Below are 26,514 nucleotides of genomic sequence, written 5' to 3'. Positions count from 1 at the left end.
CCATTACCCCCAAGTCCCTTTCTTGGGTACTCTCGCCCATTAACAGCCCCCCCCCCCATCGTATAGCTGTATTTCGGGTTTCTGTTTCCTACATGCAAGACTTCTCTACATTGAACTTCATCTGCCATCTCATCGCCCATGCTCCTAGTTTGTTCAGGTCCCTTTGCAAATCTTCGCAGTCCTCTTTAGTCCTGACTCCACTAAATAGTTTGGTGTCGTCCGCAAATTTTATTACTTCGCACTTCGTCCTTGTTTCTAGATCATTTATAAATACATTGAACAGCAGCGGTCTGAGTACCGACCCCTGCGGAACACCACTCGTGACCTTCCTCCAGTCTGACTAGTGGCCCTTCAGTCCCACCCTTTGCTTTCTACCCGCCAACCAATTTTTGATCCATCTATGTACGTCACCTTCCACCCCACTTCAGATTTCCATGGAGAAGCTAAGTACTTTATGTATTTTTTTGATCTAGCTCGTGACTGTGCTGGCTCGGCTGATTTTGGACGCCACTGTACCCTTGGATGGGGAGCAGAGACAGTTTAACCAATGCAAATTATTTATGTGATTATTTATTGGTATTTATTTCACTTTTAGCACACGTTTGTGCACTAGTTCAAACACACAAGCAGCCCAGGAATGTTTCACAGATAATACCCTTCTGGGTGTATGACTGTGACAGCTGGTGTATTAGGGACGTGTTCCCACTGCAAGCTATGAGACTGAGGGCTTTCCAATCACATTTAATAATTTGTGGTAGGCTGTTTTGGTTGGATTGCCTCTGCCTTTCACCCTGTTTTTGGGTCAGGGGAGACTTGTTTTTTTGCAGTTTTATAGATGCCATGGTATGAACATCAGTTTACCATTTCTTTTGCTATTACATATTTGGTTTACATATTCTTTTGTTATTATGTTGCTATTACAATTTGGAATAATTTACCTGTTCAATTAAAGACTGAAGCTAATTATGAGAGAACCTGTTAAAGGGTAAGAACCCTTTTGTTTACGAGCTAAGACTTTTGTATCTTCCCAGACTGTGTATTATAAAAGAGGAAGCAGAATCCTGAACCTGTGTAAGAATCAATCAAGAAATAGAATATTTAATATTTGAATCATTAACCAGATGCATTTTTTTTCTCTTCCTAGAGGTCAGATTCATGTTTCATATGGTGAGATGCATAATTTAATTTAGAAAGTTACAGTGTCAGAGATTATAAGTGTCTTAGATAAGGCTTTCTGTATAACATTTGTGAATCTGCTTCATGTTTTATGTAATTTGCTACTTGAACTTCATAATAACTAGGAATGCAGCCATTATTAAGTTTGCTTTTGTATAGCTATTGCCCATTCAATAATATATAGTGAAAAATAGAAAAATTTGAATGTATAAAGGAAGTGAAATACCCTATCCTGGATGGAATGTTGTAAGCTGTGAGTGTATGAAGCTTAACAAATAGTATAAGCCAGGGGTGTCCAATGTCGGTCCTCGAGGGCCGCAATCCAGTCGGGTTTTCAGGATTTCCCCAATGAATATGTATGTGATCTATTAGCATACAATGAAAGCAGTGCATGCAAATAGATCTCATGCATATTCATTGGGGAAATCCTGAAAACCCGACTGGATTGCGGCCCTCGAGGACCGACATTGGACACCCCTGGTATAAGCAGTCAAGGTTTTAATATTTTTTTTTTTTTACTTTGATTTTTTTTTCCCACATATACAGTAAGCCTGGCAAGCTGAAACACCAATGAGCAAGTGGAGGATCGGTTTATCCCCAAAGGAAATGTATGGAAATTGTCATAGTAATTGTGTACAATGATGTTTGCTAGCTAGACTTGCATAGGGTTGCCAGATTTTACATTTGTAAAATCCGGACCCCTAGACCCACCCCCAGGCACGTCCATCCCCGCCCTGTTACGCCCCAGTCCTGCCCCTAATCCCGCCCTAGCCCCACGACCTCTTGCCCGACAATTTCGGGGGAAACTTTTCAAAACCCAGCCAAAGTGCCAGGTTTTGAAAAGCCGCTCAGATCCCTGGACATGTCCTCAAAAGGAGAACCATGTCTGGGGAAATCTAGACATCTGGTAATCCTAGACTTGAAGGCCTCATTCTCCTTGAACTGTCCTATTTTTCTTGTGCCTGTTTTTGTTCTGTTTTCTTTGTCTCTTTTGCTTATTTTTCAACATGATGCTTGATATCCTTAATATGTTAGGCACCAAGTGTGATCCCCTGGGTGTGGGATTGGTCGGAGAAGGGTGATGGCCCCAATAGAAACTAAGTGCAGAGGGCCTCACCCCGGAAACGACATCCTTGATCTGTCTAAGAAAAGTACAGAACTGCTTATGAAATACATTGATTGGGCATTTGCAGAATGAAGGTTATTAGTTATCAAGCAGTGTAAGAAAAGACAGAATTAAGATGTGCCTTTAGGAATGGAGGCCTGTAGAAACTTTCAAACACAGAGACCTAAGAAAGGACACAGTTTATCACATCTAAATTTTCCCATTTAAGTGGTGCCTATATTTTGGTTCTGTCCTGTATTATCTTTTTGTGCCTGTTTAATCTGACTTTCTTTGCTCATTATGTTTCTTAGCATAGGCCATTCTCTTAATTGGGTCCTAGTATGAATAGACCCATGGTCCTTAATTAGATTTTTGTCCCATCAGACAGCTGTTTCCTGGGCACGTGGCCTAGATTGCCAAAATGATGGGTATTTCGTTGAGTTTATTTTGCCCAACAACTGTCATGCTAAACCTCACGGAACTGTCTTTAAGTAATGTGCATTTGCCTTCATTTAATTTTTCCTTAGCCCTGTATTTTCTATCTCTATCATGTTCACTGCGAGGGCCTTATCTCTTTATGCATGTGTATGTCCTTGGGCCTAAGACACTAAGCAAAATCTCTCCTTCCTATCCCTGCTCACTGATAGGAATATTTATTTTTCAGTCTGCTCTAAGCATTCCGAAGGTTTATTCTTGCAAGTCTCCCATATATTTTGAAATTATCCCTCTTGTGAGAGTATGGTATACTTTTTCTTCCTTGGTCTGCCTTTACTATCTTCTCATATAATATAAAAATAAAAAAAATCACTCTCCTATACAAACATTTAAACTTCTTTAAATAATGAATATATATTCATAAATTGGTCACAAAATATGCTCAGAGACATGAAGGCTGAAGCGAGGAGCGAGCCCCAAGCTAAAATGCCTCACCACCCAATCATTGCATATTATTAAACTCCTTTGTGAAAAACATTTTCTCTTCGCTGCATAAGCAGTCTAAATGATTGATAACTTGAAAAAATCCAAAACACTTATCTAAGCTGAAGGTTCAGACGTGGCCCGTTTCGTTCCTGCGTCAGGGAACCAATATGCATATTTTAAGTGGTTAAAAGGTGGCGTCTGTCTCACAAAAACTTTAAACTGCTTCTTCAAAGAATGTTGGCTGCTTTCTCCACACTCCACTATCCACACTCCACTATCTTCTCTGCAGCTTTTGAGATAAAGGCATTTTCTTTCAGACTTTTCTCTGCTTTCTGAGACTTGTATAATTACCTCTCACCCTGTAATTTGTGATTTATTATAGTGATGATGATATTTTATTCCGTTGCATGTATGTAAGAGATATGTCATGTTTCTAATCATAAGGATATTCCAGAGAGATATTAGGGTAATTGTCTTACAAACATGCGAGGTTAAAGATAGAAAGAGGAAATGTATTAGTGGGAAATGTTATTTATAGCAAGACATTAATCCAATGTTAGATGTGTTTATAGAAAAGAAATCGCAAGTAAACCTGAAGGTATGTATATGTGAAAGCGGACAATGAGAATGTTACTAGAGGAAAGGTTTATAAGGAAATGAAATTTTATGTATATAAATTGATACAATGAAATTTATTGGGTTGCTATCAGAGCCAATATGGACATTAGAATACGGTAATTGACTGGATTATGGCCTGCACAAATATAAGGCCTACATTCAAAAATGATGAAGATGGCTATGATGAATTATTATTTGTCTTGAATCCCTGGAGGCTGTTTTCCCCTATAAAAGACTCCAGAAAAGCGTTCCAGTTTTCTACCACTCTGGTTGAAGAAGAACTTCCTTACGTTTGTACGGAATCTATCCCCTTTTAACTTTAGAGAGTGCCCTCTTGTTCTCTCTACCTTGGAGAGGGTGAACAACCTGTCTTTATCTACCAAGTCTATTCTCTTAATTATCTTGAATGTTTTGATCATGTCCCCTCTCAGTCTCCTGTTTTCAAGGGAGAAGAGGCCCAGTTTCTCCAATCTCTCACTGTACGGCAATTCCCCCAACCCCTTAACCATTTTAGGGTGATGATGCGGAGGAACTGATAGAAATCTTGGTGAATCTGGAAGATGTACTAAGCCAAATCAGCAAGTTAAAAAGTGATAAATCACCTGGACCAGATGGTATACAGGCCCAGGGTAATAAAAGAACTCAAACATGAAATTGCTGACTTGCTGTTGGTGATCTGTAACATAAGAACATAAGAAGTTGCCTCCACTGGGTCAGACCAAAAAGTTCCATCGCGCCCAGCAGTCCGCTCCCACGGCAGCCCATCAGGTCCATGACCTGTAAGGTGATCCTTGTCCAAACCCTTTAATCCCCTTTATCCTTCTATTTGTACCCTTTCATAACCTATCCCTACCTCTATCTGTATCCCTCAATCCCCGTATCCTTCAGGAATTTATCCAATCCTTCTTTGAAACCCCTTAGTGTACTCTGTCCTATCACAACCTCCAGAAGCGCATTCCAGGTGTCCATCACCCTATGAGTGAAAAAGAATTTCCTAGCATTTGTTCTAAACCTGTCCCCTTTCAATTTTTCCGAGTGCCCCCTTGTTCTTGTGATTCCCAATAGGCTGAAGAATCTGTCCCTTTCTACCTTCTCTATGCCTTTCATGATCTTGAAAGTCTCTATCATGTCTCCTCAGAGTCTCCGTTTTTCCAGGGAGAAGAGCCCCAGCCTTTCTAACCTATCAGTGTATGAAAGGTTTTCCATACTTTTTATCAGTTTTGTCGCTCTTCTCTGAACCCTCTCAAGTATCGCCATGTCCTTTTTGAGGTACGGTGACCAATATTGGACACAGTACTCCAGATGCGGGCGGACCATCGCATGATACAGCAGCATGATCACTTCCTTTGTCCTGGTTGCAATACCCTTCTTAATAATACCCAACATTCTATTCGCTTTCTTTGAGGCTGCTGCACATTGTGCCGCTGGTTTCATTGTTGTATCCACCAGCACACCCAAGTCTTTTTCAAGGTTACTTTCCCCTAGCACTGATCTCCCCATTTTGTATCTGAACATCGGGTTCTTTTTCCCTATATGAATGACCTTGCATTTCTCTATGTTAAAGTTCATTTGCCCACTCCTCCAGTTTGTGTATGTCCCTTTGTAGGTCTTCACATTCTTCCGCTGTTCTGACCCTGCTACAGAGTTTAGTGTCATCCGCAAATTTTATAACTTCACACTTCATCCCCGTTTCTAAGTCGTTTATAAATACATTGAACAACAGCGGTCTGAGCACCGACCCCTGCGGAACACCACTCGTAACCCTCCTCCAGTCCGAGTAGTGGCGCTAAAATCATCTGTAGTATCGGAAGATTGGAGAGTGGCCAATGTTACGCCGATTTTTAAAAAGGTCTCTAGGGGAGATCCGGAAAATTACAGACTGGTAAGCCTCACTTCAGTGCTGGGCAAAAACAATTATAAAAACTAAAATTGTAGAACACATAGACAAACATGATTTAATGAGATGAAGTCAGCATGGACTCAGCAAAGGCAGATCTTGCCTCACCAATCTGCTCGACTTCTTTGAAGGTGTGAATAAACATATGGATAATGGTAAGCCGGTTGATATAGTGTATCTAGATTTTCAGAAAGCTTTTGATAAAGTTCCTCACGAGAGGCTCCTGAGAAAATTAAAGTGTCATGGGATAGGTGGCAAAGTTCAGTTGTGGATTAGGAATTGGTTATCAGATAGAAAACAGAGGATAGGGTTAAATGGTCATTTTTCTCAATGGAGGAGAGTAAACAGTAAAGTACCACAGGGGTCTCTACTGGGACTGGTGCTATGTAACTTATTTATAAATGATCTGGAAATTGGAACAAGTGAGGTGATTAAATATGCAGATGACACTAAATTGTTCAAAGTTGTTAAAACGCATGTGGATTGTGAAAAATTGCAGGCGGACCTTAGGAAATTGGAAGACTGGGCGTCCAAATCGCAGATGAAATTTAATGTGGACAAATACAAAGTGATGCACATTTTGAAGAATAACCTGAATTATAGTAACCAGATGCTAGGGTCCACCTTGGGGGTTAGCGCCCAACAAAAGGATCTGGGTATCATCGTAGACAATACATAGAACATAGAAATAGACGGCAGATAAGGGCTACGGCCCACCAAGTCTGCCCACCCCAATAACCCTCCCCTACCTTTCTCTGTGAAGAGATCCCACGTGGCGATCCCATTTTGACTTAAAATCAGGCAAGCTCCTGGCCTCGACCACCTGCAGTGGAAGATTATTCCAGTGATCAACCACCCTCTCGGTGAAGAAGTATTTCCTGGTGTCACCGTGTAGTTTCCCGCCCCTGATTTTCCACGGATGCCCTCTTGTTGCCGTGGGGCCTTTGAAAAAGAAGATATCCTCCTCCACCTCTATACGGCCCGTGAGATATTTGAACGTCTCGATCATGTCCCCCCTCTCTCTGCGTTCCTCGAGTGAGTATAGCTGCAATTTTTTCAGATGAAACCTTCCGCCCAATGTGTGGCGGCGGCCAAAAAAGCAAACAGGATGCTAGGAATTATTTAAAAAAAGGGATGGTTAACAAGACTAAGAATGTTATAATGCCCCTGTATTGCTCCATGGTGCGACCTCATCTGGAGTATTGCGTTCAATTCTGGTCTCCTTATTAGAGAATGACATGGTGGCTGTTACCTGCTGCTAGCCGCGGGTAACCTGCCAAAACGGTGGATGGGGGAGAAAAGTACTCACTGCAGGCACGGGGACAAGGCCATCCACCGTCCCGTGGAACGGTGAATGGCCTTGTCTCCGCAGTTAATGGAGGGAACGCGCGCGGCCCCCTCCTTCCTACCTACCTGCCAAATCTAACTCCCTCCCTCACCCTTACCTTCGCGGCACGTTAGTTTCCAAAGTAACTTGCTCAAGCCGGCCGAGCCTGCCTGCAGTCACATGTGTCTGTGGGTGGAAGCTTCTCCTCTAACGCAACTTTTGATTGCATCAGAGGAGAAGCTTCCGCCCAGACACACACGACTGCAGGCAGGCTCAGCCAGCTTGAGCAAGTTACTCTGGAAAGTAACTTAAAACGCGCTGCGAAGGTAAGGGAGAGGGAGATTCTCGGGCCGCGCAAGGGGTGCTGAAGAGCGGTGGTGGAAAAGAAAGGAAAAGACGCAGAAGTGGGGTGGAGAGGAACAGACGATGAAGGGGAAGAAATGGGGAAGACAGAGAGTGGGGAAAAGACGCTGGAAGGGAAGAAGACAGAAATGCCAGACTATGGGGGGAGCAGAGGAAAAAAGATGGGTGCCAGACCAATTGTGGGGGAGGGGTGACGGGAGAGGCACAGTAACAGAGCAAATGGAAGATGCAGAGAGAAGACAGACAGTGGCTGGAAGGAATTGAATGAGAAGATGAGGAAAGCAGAAACCAGACTAGAGGTCTGCACGGGAACGGGGATCGCGGGAATCCCCCCTGACCCACGGGAACCCCCCTCTGGCCAAAGGGACTTCCATGGGGATGGAAGGCTTTGGAAGCAGGGTTTGACTTACTGAGGCCTACTAAATTCTGACGCAGATGAGAGACCAGTCCGGCGCCATTTTGGAAACAGCTGAAAGCCTTGCTGATTGGTCCGGCGGCAGGGCAGAAACAGCAAGCAAGGCTCTCAGCTGTTTACGTGCTGAGCTCACTGCTCAGCATGTACACAGCTGAGAGCCTTGCTTGCTGATTGGTCAGCAAGGCTATAGCGGGAAGACATTTATTTAGTGATCTGCCCAGCACCCCAAAGACCCTGATACTGGTGAGACTCGTCTTGGACTAGAAGAGAGTGACCAGAGGAGGCAGGAGACAAGGAACCGAGCAATTTTTTTTTTTTCCAGACCTGAGGACGGAGCATCAGTGAGCACAGCAGGCATGAGGAGTTGCTTCAGAGAAGCAGGAGGATTCGGCAGCCGGCAGTCAGGTAATTAACTTAAACATAAAAGAAACTGTGGCATTGATGATCCTGATGAAATCTTTTACTGTTTTTCATATTTTCATATTGTGTTTTATTTTTGAATTCATCTGCATCTTTTTCAAATAAAGATTTCATCAAGATCAATTCCACAGTTTCTTTTGTGTTTGCGCTGCTGTTTTCCTAGTGGAATCTCTGGTAGAACCCTGTTTTTGTTTTCTGTTCAGGTAATTAACTTATAAACCCCCTCTTTTACTAATATAATGGACACGCCAGCCTTAGTAAAAGAAGAGGTATATAAGTTAACTACCTGAAGAGAAAACAAAAAAAGGGTTCCACCAAAGAGATTCCACAAGGAAAACAGCAGTGCAAACACAAAAGAAACTGTGGAATTGATGATCCTGTCAGAAGCAATTGCTGCTTTTTATGGGGACGGGCAGGGATGGAGGGAATTCCATGCGGGGACAGGTGGGAAGGGATAGGGTCCTGATGGGGACGGGTGGGGACGGAGAGGATCCTGACGAGGATAGGCAGGGACGGGTGGGATTTCTGTCCCCGCGCAACTCTCTAAACCAGACAAAGGTAGAAAAAAAAATTTCTATTTATTTTCTTTTTTTGCTTTAGGATAAAGTAGTATATTGGTTATGTTGATAAAAATTTATAAACAAAGCCCTGCCAGCTGAACATCTCTTTCTCTAGTTCAGCAGCCAGAACTTTGATTTATAAGAAAGGAATAAGCTAAATATTGCAGTACTGAGGCTTGTATGGATGCTGTGGGAATAGAAGTTGCGGGGACGGGGCGTGGATAGTGGTTGTGGGGACGGGGACAGTGATCGCGGGGACGGGTGGTGACAGGGACGGTGGTTGCAGGGACAGGGACAAATTTTTTCGCCATGTCATTCTCTACTCCTTATCTCAAGAAAAATACAGTGGTGCTAAAAGAGGTTCAAAGAAGAGCGACCAAGATGATAAAGGGGATAGAACTCCTCTCGTATGAGGAAAGACTAAAATGGTTAGGGCTCTTCAGTTTGGAAAAGAGACGATTGAGGGGAGATATGATTGAAGCATACAAAATCCTGAGTAGAGTAGAATGGGTACAAGGGATGAAGTTACAGGGAAATACTTTTAAAACCAATAGGAGGACATTTTTTTATCACTCACAGAACAGTTAGCTCTGGAAAGCATTGCCAGAGGTTGTGGTAAGTGCAGATAGCGTAGCTGGTTTTAAGAAAGGTTTGGACAAGTTCCTGGAGGAAAAGTCCATAGTCTGTTATTGAGAAAGACAGGGGGAAAGCCACTGCTTGCCCTGGATTAGTAGTATAGAATATTGCTACTCCTTGGGTTTTGGCCAGGTACTAGTGACCTGGATTGGCCACTGTGAGAACAGGCTACTGGGCTTGATGGACCATTGGTCTGACCCAGTAAGGCTATTCTTATGACCATCTAATGTAAAAATGTACAGCTCTGCGTTCAACCTTCAGTGCTATAGAAGTGATAAATAGTAGTAGTAGTAGTAGCAGCTCCCTAGTTGACTGAATAAGCAGGAGGAAGGGTCTGAGGGAAGAAGGAATGCTATAGTCACTGAAAGTAAATAAAGTCTTCTCTAAGTCTAAGCCACTAGCTACACTTCCTTCAGATCAAGAGAACTGGATGGAAACTGCCATATGCAGACCTGTACTGGCCAATTGCTTCATCATCTTTCCTTTAGCTTCTCATTGTGTAATTTGAAGTAATTGATTGTCAAATACTGGCAGTTATCACAGTGCATGCAAACAGGTATAAGAATATGCAAGAATAAGTGTAGAGATTTTTTGTGGGGGAATCAAGTCAAAGGAATCACAAAGAAGAAGGTAAAATCTGGGGTCAGCCATCACTATTTTGGATTTCTGCTCTGGCATTCCTGACCATGATGATCTTGAAGCCAGCAGATATGTTATTTTGAAAGCTTGGAAAGGAGTGAGATTATTGAATGGAACTTTTTTTCAAAATCAAAAAGGAGGCAAGATTTCTTATGAGGAGATTCTCCTTGGGAAGGGCAGAAGATTTCAAATATATAATCAAAATCAAGGTAGAGCAATTTCAAATAAAATAAAATCATACAAAATTATTTTAAATCATGATTTCAATTCATTTGGGCCCCCTTTTATCAAGCTGCGTTAGGGTTTTTTTTTAATCGTCAGCCACTTTTACTGCAGCGGCCGGCGATTTGAAAAAAAAACCCTAATGTGACTTGATAAAAGGGGGTCATGATTTGAAATCATACCCAACATTGCCCAGGGCTATAGCTGCAATTTATCAGCACACTTTATAAAATACAAGGGCCTATGCACATATTTGCACCTGCCTCAGGGAGGTATAAATTCATGCAAGAGCATTTGTGTAACAGAAATAGTTCTGTGTGCTTATTTATGGGCATAGACACCTAGAATTAATTTTATAAAATAGCCATTTAAAAAAAAAATATTACCCCTTTAGAGATTATTAAAATGCCTTAACTTACTCTGCCATAGCCAAAGTAAAATATTTTGGGGGAAAAATTTTTTGAATTATTAACTAGAACATATTTTTGTAATTAGGAAGCAATAAACCCAGAATTCGATCATTTCAGGATTCAAAAATGACTTGGGGGATATTTACCTTTAATTCTGCCAGTAATAAACAGGAATTCTCTCTCATCATGCTTTCCCAGGTCTCCTGAGTGTAGCCAGCCTTCTTCATCTAGGGCCTCCTTGGTCTTATCCTCCATGTTTAGATATCCCATGAACACATGCCTCCCCCAGAATAGGATCTCCCCACTCCCATCTCTGTCTGGCTGGAAAATTTTTGTCTTACATCCTGAAAGAACTTTCCCACAGCTAGAAAACAAGATAATATTTTTAAAGTGAGAACTATGTCTTTATATTCTTAATGGAGTTTCAAGCTACTTGAAACCTTTAACCAAACATATACCCCCTCCTTTACAAAGCTGCGCTAGCGTTTTTAGTGCCGGCCACGGCAACAACAGCTTGGACGTTCACATGAATTCTATGAGCGTCTGAGCTGTTACTGTGGCGGCTGGTGCTAAAAACGCTAGCGTGGCTTTGTAAAGCAGGGGGACATTATTCAGTAATCCACAAAACATACAACTTTAAACATTCAATAACCTTATACAAAATGTATCTCTACTCAAAGTATGTTGGATAGTTTCCTCTGAACCAATTTTAGTCCTGGTAGGCTAATGTGATAATCTTGCTTGTTTTACTGGATAATTGATAGGTGGATAAATGATTAGAAGATGTGAAATATATTTTGGCTAATATATCAGTGGGGAATATCATAAAGACAATTTTTAAAGCCATTTAACAGAGTAAAAGAAAGCCGGCGACTCATTTGTCAGCGCGTGTTTGTCCAGCACACGTTTATCTTGCGCATATTAGACGGTGTACCACAAAGATCATGGAAAGGAGGGATGCCCACTCCCTTTTGTCACTGGGTGGTGATGCCACAAGCCCCCCATGCTGCGACCCCATCCCATGCCATGAGGACCCCCCACATATACCATGACCCTCCCTCCCCCATCCACCATCCCTGACCTCTGTATTTCAAAAAAAAACAAAAAACAATAACCCAGCAGGAGGGATACCCACTCCCTCCTTCCTTAGCAACCCAGCCTCTCCAGTTCCCCCCACGCCTCCTGCCCCACCCTCATAAATTATAGAAAGAGACAGCAGGAGGGATGCCCAGTCCCTCCTGCCCGACAGGCCTGCCTCTCCAAAATGGCAGGCCTTCCCCTTCCTGGTGCATTCTGGTAATGTATCAGGAGGGGCCTAAAGCCCTGATAGGCTCAAATGCCTAAGGGGCCACCCAGGAGAGGGGCCTTAGGCTTCTGAACCAATTGGGGCCTTAGGCTCCTCCTACTGTGTCCCAGGATGTAACGGGCAGGGGGATCTAAGGCTCTGATTGGCTCAGATGTCTAAGGCCCCTCCCCTGGGCATGCCCTTAGGTGTACAAAAAAAAAAGTATTTTTCGCTCCATAAGATGCACCTCACCATAAGACGCACCCCAGATTTAGAGAAGGAAAAGAAAAAAACCCATTCTGAACCAAATTGTATACTAATATATACCCTACACCTTTAAATTCCATCCCAGCCCCCCCAGCACCTTTAAATTCTGACCCAGGACCCCTCCAATCAATCATCACTTTTACATATCCCCCAGCACCTTTAAATTCTGTCCCAGCCCCCCCTCCCCGGTGGTACCTTTAAATTTTGGAGGTTGGTGGATGGCTGCCTGCGGCGCACAAGTGCGCCAATGCCTGGGCATGCAACACTTCCCTAATTGTGCTGGTCGCTGGTGCTTCGCAGGGCGGCTGCCTGCTGATTACAAGCATGTAGGGGCCAGCAGCACACAAGTGCGCTGCTGCATGGGCGTGAGCCACTTTTGAATGGCTGCTCAAGGCATGAAAGAATGGAGAACAAGGTTAAGGCTCCATGCTGGGAAAGATTGCCGCACTGCCTGTCTCAGCCTTACAGCGCCCTTCAAAAATCAGGCAACATACAGATGGGCAACTAGAGAATTGCCCTCTTCTTGGCACCTAAAGCAAGACAGGCCTGCCAACTATGCCTTAAGGAATCCAACTGCTAGACTACTTGCAAAAATTCTAGTACTACTGGAAGCGGAGCCCAAAATGGCTCCATACTCCAATTAGCACATCAGCGCTGAAAAGATTTCCAAGCCTTAGCATAAGCAGCCACTGTTGCCGGCTTATTAGATCTTAGAAGGATAGCCAGAACCACATCCAAATACCCTTATGCACTAAGATTGTGAACTCAAGAGCCAGCAAACCATGGTTTTTCACCAATCTCCCCTGCCATCTGGAAGAATTGTGGAGAGGACAGGGGTGGAAATAGATCAGAATTTTGCCAGTCACCAAAGTTTGGTGGCACACCCTTTGGGTAAATAAATTAGGGCAGATCCTGGTGATTTCAAATTAAACAAAAGGACATACCTCATGAGCCTAAATGCATCTGAAACAGAGACAGTGTGAGGTCCAGAGCTTTCACTCATTCCATATAGTTCATACACAGGAATGTTAAGACTCAGAAAGAATTCCAAGGTGTCCTTGGTGATCGGAGCTGCGCCAGTGTAACACTTTGTACATCGGTCCAGTCCCAAAGCTTTCCGAACTTTTTTAAAAACCAGCTTGTTGGCTACACGAAATGTCACTGGCTCAGAAGACATCCTATAATATAAAAAATAATTTGCATGTGGTATGTTAGAATATGATAAAGGCAGCTACTAACCTAACAATATTTAACTATGGTATTTTGTTTTATGTTTAAACTAACAAAATTCACCCTAATAGAAGTCCACACTCTGGTATGTTTAACAGCATCAGAGAAGAAAAAGGATGAACTCCATAGAAAACAAGACAAATGAGTGGATGCAGCAGTGGTCAGTGTAAACCAGGGAGTTTATTATTCAACAGTGACTTTTGTAAGCCGTGTTGTGCTAGTTACTCTTCAAAAGTAATTACAGTTACTAGTTACCTCATCTTAAAACAATTAGTTATAGTAATTACATTATTAATTCAGGAAAGTAATCAATTACCAGTTATAGTTACCTACAAGAGAAACTACAGCAATTTATTTATTCATTCAATTTTCTAAACTGCTCTCCCAGGGGAGCTCAGAACAATTTACATGAATTTAATCAGGTACTCAAGCATTGCTTTTCCTTTACCAATAACACATCTAAGAACAGATGATTAAGTTCTTAACTTTTTCTAATCTTTCTTGTAAATCTACGCTTTGTTCCTGGACAAATGGGTTATGCACCTCACATCGCCAGACAGCTTGTAGGAAGCTTCATTTACATACTTTTCTGACCCTCCCTCTTACCACAAAGACAGCCCTCAGGAAGCCAGTTCATATAAAAGCAGACAGACACCTGTAGAGGACACAGACAAAAGGGAGGGAAAACTCCCCGACACATCAGTCAATCTGCTCATATCAAATATAATAATTGAAATAATCAAAACAAGTCATTAAACAGTATAAACCTGAAATAAACCGTACTATAAGGAGACAGCCTGCACTAACAAAAAGGGGCACTACAACTAGGGACCCCCAAGGCAAAGTGCAAAACATATTCAGTTGGTATCCTTAGAAAGGATAATCAGGAAACCAGAAGTCCAGCCCACCAATATTTATTAAGGCAATCGGCGAATCAGCACTTCCAGGGCAGGTTCTAGGAATAGAGCGTGGATTTACAAGAAAGAAGATTAGCAAAGGTAAGAACCTAATCTTTCGTTCTTGTACAATCTCACTCTATTCTTGGACAAGTAGGATATAACAGCAGTCCTGTAGAGTCAGGGTGGGACTGATGAGTTTCCGCTAAAACAGAAGAACCCTCCCAAAAAACCCTGTTGGACCGCCACATCAATCTGTAAAACCTTGTAAAGTTATGCAAAGAGGACCAAGTGGCAATCCTGCAAATATCATCTGGGGATACCATCGAGGATTCTGCCCATGGAGAGGAGACGCCTCTATTGGAAAGGGCCTCCATCAAAAGGGGAGCTGATTCCTGGACACATAAGCTGAAGAAATAGCCATGCGGATCCATCTAGAAATGGAGGTCTTAAATACCGGCCTGCCTAACCAGTATGAACAGAAGATCAGATAGATGAAACCCACTGGGGACCTCCAGGTAGTTTGGCAAAATTCTGTGCACTTTCAGGGACTGCAAAACAGCATTCCACTTGGAAGAGCCTAAGAGCACAAAAGCAGGCAAGGGAACCTCCTAGGAGACCACCTTTGGGAGAACAGTGTGCAGGATGACAGCGGAGTTTGTGATGCGAAGGAAAGGAGGATAACAGGACAGCACTTGAAGTTCAGAGACTCTGAGATCTGAAGGAAATGCTACCCGAAAGACAGTCTTGACTGAGATCACTCAGCAGACAACATCCTAGACTTAATCTTCACCCTTAGAGACCCGACTGCAGAGCCTCAACAAACAATCTGCACCACTACACCTGTTCCATGGTCAGACTACCACCTCATTGAATTCCAACTCCACTCGAAACTACCCCAGCTCCATGAAAATACCCTATCCCACCCGACGCCAACTCCCTAATTCAGTCAACCCTTCAGTTGACCTTTCAGGCATTCGCAATCTAAACCAAACCTGCAACCAACATACTCACTCCATCAACCTAGCAGCCTCCACATGACACTCCAATATCCAATCCCTCTATAACAGCCTCGCTCAGACAAAAACAACACGAATAACCACCAACAAAACACCTGCTCCCTGGTACACCAGTGGCCTCCGATCCATAAAAAGATTACTGAGGAGAGCAGAAAGAAACTGGATCAAACACCCAAATTCAGAAACCAAAGCCCACTGGGAAAACACATCTGTCACCTACAAAGCTGCCATCCTAGAAGCAAAGAAAGCCTACTACTCTCACATCCTACAGAAAGCCTCAGCTAGATCCAAACAACTGTTCGTTCTCACAAACCAACTCTTCACCAACGCCCAAGGAGAAAGCCACAACAACCCAACAGAACTCTGACTTCTTCCAGGCCAAAGTACAAACCATCCGCAATAATCTTGACACCAACACCAACCCCCCTCCAGCACACCCCCAGCCTAACCCAAGGTACCCCATCCTCTACCACTCTCCCCCAACTTCATATGGCCACCCGTGCTGAAGTTCTTGAAACCCTGAGAGAACTCAAGCCCTCCAGCACCATCCTCGACCCCTACCCATCCAGCCTCCTACTGTCCACAGAACATACCATGGCAGAATCTATCCTCCCCATCATTAACTCCTCCCTCTCCACAGGGACAGTACCTCTCAGCTAGAAATTGGCTATTATCAAACCCACTCTCAAAAAACCCACCCTCGACCCTAACAAACCCGGCAACTACCGCCCAGTTTCCAACCTCCCATTTGTCTCCAAACTCCTAGAACGAATAGTGCTCTGCCGATTACACCCTTTCATTGAAGAACAAGCTGCCCTATCGCCTGTTCAATCTGGCTTCCGAACAGGCCACAGCACAGAATCAGTACTCCTGGATATCATCGATGACAGCTGGTTGATACTCAACAAAGGCAGCGACACCCTACTAGTCCTACTTGACCTCAGCGCTGCCTTTGACACGGTTGACCACCACCTCCTCATATCTAGACTCCATGACCTTGGAATTAAGGACTCTGCCCTCCAGTGATTCACCTCCTTCCTCCACCAAAGAACCCAAACAGTCCTACTAGGGACGTACAAATCTAACCCCAAGGCTATCAAATACGGCATTCCCCAAGGCGTCCTTCTATCACCCCCTCCTATTTAACCTCTACATCAGACCTGTCATTGATATAGCCCAGAAGTACAATGTTAAAATCCACTCCTACACCGATGACATCCAGCTGCTCCTCCCACTAGGCGAAAACCGATCATCCCAAATCGCCAACTTCCAACACTGCCTCTCTTGACATGAAAACCTGGATGACAAACAACAAACTACAGCTGAACGCCTCCAAGACCGAACTTTTATGGATTAGGAAAAAAGTACCAAATACAGACGTCCAACACTATCTTGGGACTCCACCTTACTAACAGCAGCAGATCAAATACGCAGCTTAAGAGTAACGTTAGATAGCCACCTGTCCCTGTCCACCTACATCTCTCAAGTAGTCTCTAACTCCTTCTCCAACTGAGAAGGATCAAACCCTACATCTCCACACCTGACCTTGCCCAACTCCTCTATGCCTATGTCCTCTCCTGGATGGATTACTGCAACTCCCAAAAAAGATCTCAAGTACCTCCAGCGAGTACAAAATGCAGCAATCCGCCTCCTACACAGCCTCAACTACCATGATCCCATCTCCCCAGCCCTCCGCGCTGAACACTGATTTCCAATTAAGCAATGCTGTGCATTCAAGGCCCTGGTAATAGCGCATAAAAGAATTTACGCCACCACCCCTACCTACATAAAATCCAAGCAAGCTCTGTACACCCCCAAACGCCCCCCTCAACTCAGAAATTAAGAAACGCCTATGCATTAGAGAGCTGCACAGGGGTGGAATTTGAAACAACATCTCACTAAAGCACTTTACCGCTCTGAAATAGTGAGCCAGAGTGAGATAGGAGTTCATTCACCATGCTCTGCGTGCTCTATGTGTCAGTATAGTGCAAGGCTAGATGATTTAAAAATCCCTGAATGGGTGACCAAACGAAAATCTTTGAAGTCAACCAATTGTAACACCAAAAGTGTAGTATATGTCATCCAATGCCCTTATCAGATGTTGTATGTAGGGCACACTGTTAGAAGCATCCATGTGAGAATTGGAGAACACGTTGGTAGGATAGTAAAGGAAGTTTTAGAAGCTCCTCTTACGCCTCATTGGCTTATGGCAAAACATCCTGTGTCCTCTTTACGTTTCTCTATCTTGGATGTTCCCACGCTCCCTAGGGGAGGAGAAATGAAAGCCAAATTGTATGCCCTAGAGCAAAAATGGATTTATAATCTAGGCACCTTGTCCCCCCAAGGGCTAAACAGCGAGGTAGAGTGGAGGACCTTTTTGTGATAATTTTGAACTTTTCTGTTTGTTCAGCTTTATCTTTACCTTTTATGTTTCTTGTTTCCTTTTTTGAATGTATGGGTTCATAACGCAGTGTGTAGGGTCACATGCAACGTAGACAACTATGAAGTCAGCGTTGTCTTCTTTATATCTGTTAGTTGTAATGTATGCTTGTGAGTAAGTGTAGCTCATTACCTATATTTGACACTTCATATTATAGTAGGTTTATTTAAATAATGTAATATGATGACGTAAGTTCAGTCATGTAATGGGACGGGACAGTGACGTATTACGTTCTGACGTAGGAGTCTCACCGGTACATTATTAGCTTTAAATAGCGTCTGTACTGTGCTCACTTGGTTCGAGACATTTAAGAAGAAACATATGCTAAATGAACCAGCGTTTTCAATCTCATGATGAGTGTGCTCATTCAGAGTATAGCCATAAGTAGTTCATTCAGTATTTTATTGAACTTTTAGAGGTTTGTAAAATAAACTTTATGGATTTTAATTTTACTGTATTATCTCTTGCTTTCAGTGACTTCACCTCCAGCTTTAAGTCTAGCTGTTTTGTCGGTTCCCTGACGCAGCAACGAAATGTGGCACGTCGGAACCAGTCACTATTTTCAAGTTAAGTTATTTCTTAAAGATACCAAACTTATTGAAGAAATGACAGTGTTAGCATAGCTGTTCGGGCTAGCACTTCATCTATTGAAAGTCTATATCCTGAGTCAATTCAATTCTTGAACACTGCAATGATTGGGTGGTGAGGCGGAGTAATCAGCCTTCATGTCTCTGAGCAGAGTTCTAAGCAAAGAATTGTAAATAAGTTATTTTTGAATTTACATTGTTTGATGGTGCTGCAGTGACTTTTTCATGTTTCACTGACCTCTTTAGTCACTCTACAATACCAACGGTGTATTTGAATTGTTTACCCCTGTTACATTTTTTGTGACCGATCCAGGGCAAGCAGACACTTCCCCCATGTCTTAACAACAGACTATGGACTTTTCCTCCAGGAATTTGTCCAAACCTTTCTTAAAATCAGCAATGCTATCTGCTTTTACCATAACTTCTGGCCACTTCATTTTTAAGCTTAGTTCTTTCCTTCTAAACAGAGACCTTGCTAGATGTCAAATGCAGAAAGAACAAGGTAACTTCACAAGGACTTAGCTGTGCAGGAAATGTGAATCTCCTCATACACCCACCATATAGTGCAAAAATGTGCAAAAGAGCTGTTTTTTTCTTTCGATCACTACATAGTCTAATGCCACACAAGCAGCGCTGTTACAAACATATTCTGAAGGTCAATGCTAAGGTTAACAAAGTTTCCTTCCTTGGACCACAAGGAGATACTGACAAACCACTAGAAGAGATCCCAAAACAACTACCCAGGCACAACACCCAAAGACCCACTCAGTGTGTGAACCAGTTGAGTGGAGTGGACTAACTGGGGGGTGGAAATGGGCCCAGAGTTTGCTCAGCAGAATTTCCCAGACCACCTCTTCCTCTCAACAGATTGACACGCTGCCGCCACTACCACCACCATTAGGAACACCTCAACGGGTAGGCCAGCAATGCTTATAAACTTTATAAAACACATTACAGTATTATATTTTCTTATAAAGCACATATTTTAATTGAACTCTCTGACATCCTCAGCCTTGCCATTCACAAAAATAGAAGGAAGAAAAGTTCTCGTTTCCTGCTGTCTCATGTCCCCAGCCTATACAATATTTTTCTTCTGCAGACCTTCAAAAGTCTGACCTAATCCTCATTTCACTTGCATTATAAAGTACTGAGGATGCCATCTCTCTCCAATCCCAGGTCCTAAAGTCTAAGACAGTAGTGCAAACTAGTGCTGCCCGATACATGAAAAAAAAAAAAATTTTTCGATTTGATTCAGCCTATTGAATTGGTTTTTCGATTCAACTTTCCTGCCCAATTGGGTGTTTGTTTGGTTTTGTTTTTTTTTAAACATCCTGGTGGGTTTATTTTATAGCTTTTTCACCCCACTTTGGTTTCTCCTAACCACACTGGCGCTGTGGTGTAAATAAAATAAAGAAACAAAAAGGACTTTTCCTCTCTGTTAACTCCTAGCTCACGTTTGCGGTCTAACACCAACTCTGGCAGGATACACATTTCAAATCTGACATATTATAATCACAAAACAGAAAATAAAATTAGTTTTTCTACCTTTTGTTGTCTGGTTATTTTTCAAATCTTGTTGGTCCAAGGCTCTGGTTGTCTTCTGATAACTTGCTTGCTAGGGTCTCCTTCTTCCTTCATGCTAACCATCCATCTGCCATCTCTGTCCTCCCCGTTTCCCTTCCCTCCCCAGGAGGTCTGGCATCTATCCTTTTTTCATCTCCCTAACTACCCTTTCATCCAGCATCTCTCCCTCCTTCCCCACCACCCCAGGGTCCACCATCTCTCCCTTTCTTTTCCCAACTACCCTCCTATCCAGTATCTCTATCCCCCCCTCCACACCATCCCTTGTGTCCAACTTCTCTCCCTTTCTATTCTTTCCCTCTTTAAAAACTATGGTCCATCATCTCTCCCTCTTCTCTATTTTCAGACCCATTATTTCTTCCCACCCAAAGTCTGGCATATGCGCGTCTCTTTGAACCCCCTCATTCCCTCCGTGTATTTCTACACCAGGGCCCCCCTCCCTGAAGGCCTGTCCCCCCCTTAAAGGCCTGCACTCCCCCCGAAGGCCTGTACCCCCCCCTCCGAAGGCCTGCACCCCCCTGAAGGCCTGCACCCCCCTTGAAGGCCTGCACCCTCCTTGAAGGCCTGCCTGCCTGTCCCCACCCGAAGGCCTGCCTGCCTGATCCCCTTGAAGGCCTATCCCCCCCTTGAAGGCCTGTCCCCCCCCCCTTGAAGGCCTGTCCCTCCCTTCAAAGCCTGCCTGCCTGAACCCCCCCTTGAAGGCCTGCCTGTCCCCCCCCACTTGAAGGCCTGCCTGCCGGCCTGCCTGCCTGCCCCACACCGAAGGACCGCTCGCCCCCCTGGCCTCCCTGTACCACCTGAATCAGCCCGCAGCGGGATCGCGATGTCAGCGATCCCTTCGCTGCTTCGGAGCTGCTTCCTCCGCCACGGTCCCGCCCCTTCTCTGACATCAGAGGAGGGGAGGGGCGGGACCGCGGCGCAGGAAGCAGCGCCAAAGCAGCTCAGGAATCGCCGACATCGCGATCCTGCTGCGGGCTGCTTCATAGGTGGTGCAGGGAGGCCAGGGGGGCGAGCGGTCCTTCGGGGGTGGGGGGGACTGAACGGCAAGGCGGGAGCACCCCCCTCAGGGCTGGCACCCAGGGCGGTCCGCCCCCCCCCCCCTTAGTACGCTACTGTCTGGTCTTGTCCACAAATACAACAGTTTTGAATTAAGATCTTGCGATACTTGAGAAGACTTTTGGATACTACTATTTCCAAATCACCTATAGGGGTTTTGTAGAATTTATGGAATGGGAGGAAACTTATTGGTTCAGAAAGCCTGCACTGTTAGGCATAAATGCATTATGCAGTATTGGTTGCAGGATAGTCCGCCAGGTTTCTGGGATTGGAGAAACCAGATCCATCAACTGATGCTACTGGAGGCAGGAGATGCCATTCCTACTCTAAAACGCAAGCAGACTTTTTTTTTTTTTTTAAAGTTTGGACTTCCTACATTCAATCTCTGTCACATCGAGCCAGAAGTATGATTTTAAATTATTTAAATGTTTGAATCACAGCTTGGATGTAGACATTTGGCAATTCATGGGTGGGTGGGAGGAAGGGTTTGAGGGAATCAGTGTTATGTGTATATTTGTTAATGTGGTATTATAAGAGATAACAAACTACACATATTATAATCATCAATAGAGAACTTGTATTATGTGTTCATGTTTACTTGAAATTTAATAAACAAATTTAACAGATTTCCGCAATGTGCCCAAGTACAAATTTTAGTTTTTAATTAATGTACTCCTATTGATGTTTTAATGCGACTTATGACACCCCTGTCACAGGCACATCTGCCAAAAATGTCTGCCATATGTTAAACATACCAAGCCAGTCACTAGAAATGATTCATCCAATAACCTACTTTGTCAGGGCTTACAAGCCACTTATTTACAAACTATATGTAGACAGTCAAGTCATAACTCTTCAATTAATACAAAGTTATGTTAAATCAATTTGGTAACACCACCACTTACATAGCTCTATGATTCTGCCATCCATAGCAAAATCCTCTTATAGCTATGCATTCATTATAACATTTTTATCCTCAAAACCATAGGCTACAATCCTATTTTCATACATAAAAGACCTATAAAATCTTAAAAGCTCTCATGCTCTGTGATGCTACCCTTTTTTATGGGTTGTTTCCGCAACTTCAAATTTTGTACTTATATCCCGCCTATACTTCAACAGCATAGGCTATCATAAACTAATTCAAGATAGATCTAAGGGGGGGGGGAGTGCCTATTGGACTTGTATTTATACAATGTAGCGGCTCTGCTTCGGTGCTTCATGAGCTTTACACGGGTACATACAAATTTGCTCCCTCTTATATGTGGCAGTTGGAGGCACATCCGTATTCAATGTTTGCTACCTTGCACATACGAGATCGACGGATTTGGTTGACCCCAATGCTGTGCGCCATGAAGAAGGCCTGGGATTGGTGGAGGGGATCCATTGGCCAAGCTCCCTTTGCTGACTTGGTGGGCAACCCGGCTTTCCCAGCTAGACTCTCTGGCTTGGTTTTTGAGAGTTGGAGGAGATCTGGGTGTAGATTCATTGGTTCTGCGGGCAGAAGTAATGGCTACCAGGAAGACTGTCTTGACAGTGAGACCTTGGTAGGTAGGACAGAGATCGCTTATGTCGTTCTCCGTTTGTCAGACCACTTGGCGCTTCCCACACACTCATCTTTTAGCATACTCACAGGTCTGGCACTACATACTATCTCTGGGCAGGGGGTTAAGCAATTGTCCTTCCTTCATGGAGTTGGATCAACTTTTTATGCAAACTCCCTCTTCCCACAATAAAATTGCAGTATGGTATGCCATGGGTCGTGAGAAGCACAGTCCTTTTCCTCCTTGGTGCATTATTGGGGGACTGTTTTGGGCGACAAGCTCTTGGATCAAGATATTGCCTAGGGCTTTACCTTGGCAGCCTCTCTTGGCCCTAGCGCAAACCTTCAGGAACTCTAATACAAACTCTTACACGATGTTTATATTAGTCGAAGCAAGGGGCGGCAGATGGGGCTGTGGGATGAGTATTTCTGTCTAAATGTATGACTGGACGGGGTTCCCTTCTACATCACTTTTTGGAGTGCCCTCCTCTGTGTTCTTTCTGGAATGGAGTATTCAGGATGATGGGGGAAGTGGTAGAGAAACAGTGTGAATGGACCCATCAGATTCTTTTGTTGGGATTGCCTGGTGAGTTAAGAGCAACAGGGCTGCTGAGAGGCTGAGTATCAATTTCTTCTGGTGGGCATTCTACTGACTAAAAAGCTATATTACATGTGTGGATGGCTGAAGAGGATCCGACAGAGAAGAAGGCCCGAAGCTGGAAACAGCAGCGAATTGTGAATGCTGCTGCCTGAAGAAGTTCATGACGCCAGGTCATGAGTGACAGAAGGAGGAAAGGGAGCAGAGGGGGAGAGACTTGCTGCACCCAACTGGAGGGAGAAAGAAGATGAGGGAGGGAATGAAACGAGATGCCAGGGATTGGAGGGAGGAAGAGATGCCAGGGCATGGAGGGAAGGAGGAAAGTATGCCAGACCAAGGGAAAAGGAAGAAGGAGATGTCAGAGCATGGAGGGGGAGGGGGAGATGGAAGAAAAGGAAAGGAGTGAGATGCTAGAGAATCAGGGAAGGGAAGATACCAGACTGTGGGGTGCGAAGGAAAGAAAGGAGAAGAGAGAGATGCCAGAGCATAGGGGACGGGGTGGTGAAAAGAGAGAGAAAAATGGAGAGGTGGCAGAGCTAAAATCAATCATGTACAAAGGAGAAGAGAAGGGGCACAGGATAGACAGTTTATTGAAGGAGCATAAAAAGAGGGAAGATGCCATATGGAATGGGGAGAGGGCGGACAGTGGATGGAAGGGGCTGATGCTGTATGGGAGACAGAGCGGACAGATGCTGGCTAGAAAGAAGAGTGAAGACAAGATGATTAAAGCAAAAACGGCAAAAGGTAGAAAAAATTGTTTTGTTGCTTTACGTAGAATCAAGTAGTATTGTATCTATTGATTAAAGTTTATAAATAGGAAATGGAAATAAGGCAATTTTGGGGGGACTAAACCCCTTTCCTCAGGTCAGGACAGGATACCATAACAGCAGGGGTGCCCAAATGGTCGAGCGCGATCGACCAGTAGATCGCAAAGGCAATATGAGTCGATCGCGTTGCCTTGGCATTCTTTTTCTTCCTGCCTCCCTGAGCCAGGCCAGGCGCGTAGAAGCGCCGGACTCACAAGACTTCACTTCCGACGTCAATTCTGACATTAAAGAGTAAGTTCTGGGCCAGCCAATCGCTGCCTGGCTGGCCTGGAACTTCCTCTCCGTCGTTAGAATTGACATCAGAGGTGAAGTCTTGTGAGTCCGGCGCTTGTACATTCCTGGCCTGGCTCGTGGAAGCAGGGAGAAATCGGCATGGTGGCTTAGGGGGTAGGGAAAGAATCGGGGAAGTGGAGAAATTGGCGCGATAGCTTGGGGGGGCAGGGGGAGAGAAAAAGAAAGAGAGACAGAAAGAAAAGGGGAGGGGCAGAAAGAAAAAAAATATTGGATTTATAGTCAGAAGAAGGAAGTGCAAACAGAGACTCATGAAATCACCAGACAAAAAGGTAGGAAAAATGATTTATTTTCAGTTTAGTGATCAAAATGTGTCTGTTTAGAGAATTTATATCTGCAATAGAGGTTTTATCGCAGGGAGCCTATGAGCATCGAGAGCAGCACAGGGCATTCAGTGCATCTCCCTGCTCTAAAAACCGCTATTGCAATTTAGTAAAAAGGAAGGGAGTATATTTGTCTATTTTTGTATAGTTGTTCCTGAGGTGACATTGCATAGAATCGTCTGACTTGACCTCTTTGAAAACCTGCAGAATATAAATGATAATTAACATTTTCTCTGCATACAGTGTGCTTTGTGGTTGTTTTTTAAATTTTATTGTTGGTAGATCATTTTGACTTGGTCATTTTAAAAGTAGCTCGCAAGCCCAAAAAGTGTGGGCACCCCTGCTGTAGAGCCATTTCTTGTATGTCTGGATGAGCTATATTTATCTTTTTTTTTTAGTTGTTTAAATTCATGCAGAAATAAATGGCTAGATTGAACCTAATGACTTCATTAACGCCTGTCCCTTTTTTTAACTTCTATACCATTTGAAAGAGGGCAAATACTTCTTAAATTTAGTAAAAATATTCTGGCACAAGTGTCAAACCTTAAAAAAGGAAGTCATATTGAGCATTGGAAAATAATAATAATAATTAACTAATAAAAATAGGGCTCCTTTTACTAAGTTACGATAGTGGCTTTAGCGTAGGCCACGCGCGCTAGATGCTAACGCCAGCATTGAGCTGGTGTTATTTTTCCCACGTAGAGCAGGGGTTTGTGCGCTCTAGACATATGTTAGTTTAGAATAGATAGGTATAGATTAGTTTAGTTTACGTTAGGTTAGGGCCCTGCTGAAAGAGTCTACCTTGACGTGGTTGCAGGCTTACAAATCTTTTGGTCACAGAGTGCGGCGACAGAGAAAAGTATGTGTGTATTCGGCCCATGGAAGAAGGGGGGTCGGGGAGCCCAATAGGATTGCTCAGTAAGGGGCCCAGAAATTTCTGATGGCGGCCCTGTTTGGACCAATTGTATATTAGGCATGGCATCTTGGGAATATATCCGCTGTTTGAAACGGGGGCCCTTACTAACTGCTTATGCTTCCCTTTGGCAGCAGTTTCGCTCTTTGTATACTGTTTGCTCCACAGATCCTGGGGAGGGGGGGGTGAAGAAGGATAGGTGGGGGGTTGTGGGTGTTGATATTGTAAAATGGTTTAACTTGAAGCAAGGTCTCTCTGTATATGGTGTTTTCTGCTTCACATGTGTGTTGGTTGTTTCTGATTATTGATGCTGTTACTGTCTATAGAAGTGGTCATTGTTCTTTGTTTATATGCTGTTTCAAGTTGGCATAAATAAAATTGTTCTTTTTTTAAAAAACCCTCAACAGTGCAAGGACAGATTCCACTGAAAGCAAGAGCCCAGATCAAGACATCTGGGAATTACAATACTATTCATTTTATTGAGGATCAACATTGCTGCTAGAGCTCTTTTCCACAAGAGTAGATGATTCTTCAATCTATTTTTACTAAATATTTTATTGCTAAATTTGTTAATTTCTCCAAGGCATCAATAGATATACCTAATACTGTATATACTGCAGATTTGAGCTGTCAAAACACAAAAAAAAAATCCAAACTTACCCATTCATCCTTTTCAAGTTTGTATACAACCCAACCTCTTTTGCCCAGACTGCCACTTTCCTTCGGAGTGTAGATGATTTGGCTCCAACAGCTTTCATTTTTTCCTGCATCTTTTCCCATACTCGAGGAACACCCATAAAAGCAGTTGGCCTTACCTCCCTTAAGGTATTTACAAGAGAACCCTAAAAGAAAAAAATATTCCTTAATAGCAATCCTCTAATCTTTCTATTTATCCTAACCTTCTGTAAAATAATAAATCAAGTATGTAGCCTTCAAACATGGCCAATAA

At 43.6% G+C, this 26,514-nt stretch overlaps 1 protein-coding gene across 3 annotated transcripts in view; it reads right to left on the bottom strand.

Annotated features, from left to right (window-relative positions):
• Positions 1-26,514, bottom strand: part of ACSBG2 (acyl-CoA synthetase bubblegum family member 2) — a 201,334-nt gene that overhangs the window by 66,005 nt on the left and 108,815 nt on the right. For all 3 annotated transcript variants that reach the window (XM_033956698.1, XM_033956696.1, XM_033956699.1), the window contains 3 exons: positions 26,226-26,407; positions 13,206-13,439; positions 10,856-11,073 (listed from right to left, as the gene is read on the bottom strand). In XM_033956698.1, coding sequence (XP_033812589.1) covers positions 10,856-11,073; positions 13,206-13,439; positions 26,226-26,407 — 634 coding nt within the window. The remainder of the gene's footprint in view (positions 1-10,855; positions 11,074-13,205; positions 13,440-26,225; positions 26,408-26,514) is intronic.

Source organism: Geotrypetes seraphini, chromosome 8 (assembly GCF_902459505.1).
Source record: "Geotrypetes seraphini chromosome 8, aGeoSer1.1, whole genome shotgun sequence".
Classification (NCBI taxonomy): domain Eukaryota; kingdom Metazoa; phylum Chordata; class Amphibia; order Gymnophiona; family Dermophiidae; genus Geotrypetes; species Geotrypetes seraphini.
The sequence above is the reverse complement of the archived record's forward strand: the minus strand, read 5'-3'. Positions and strand labels throughout refer to the sequence as shown.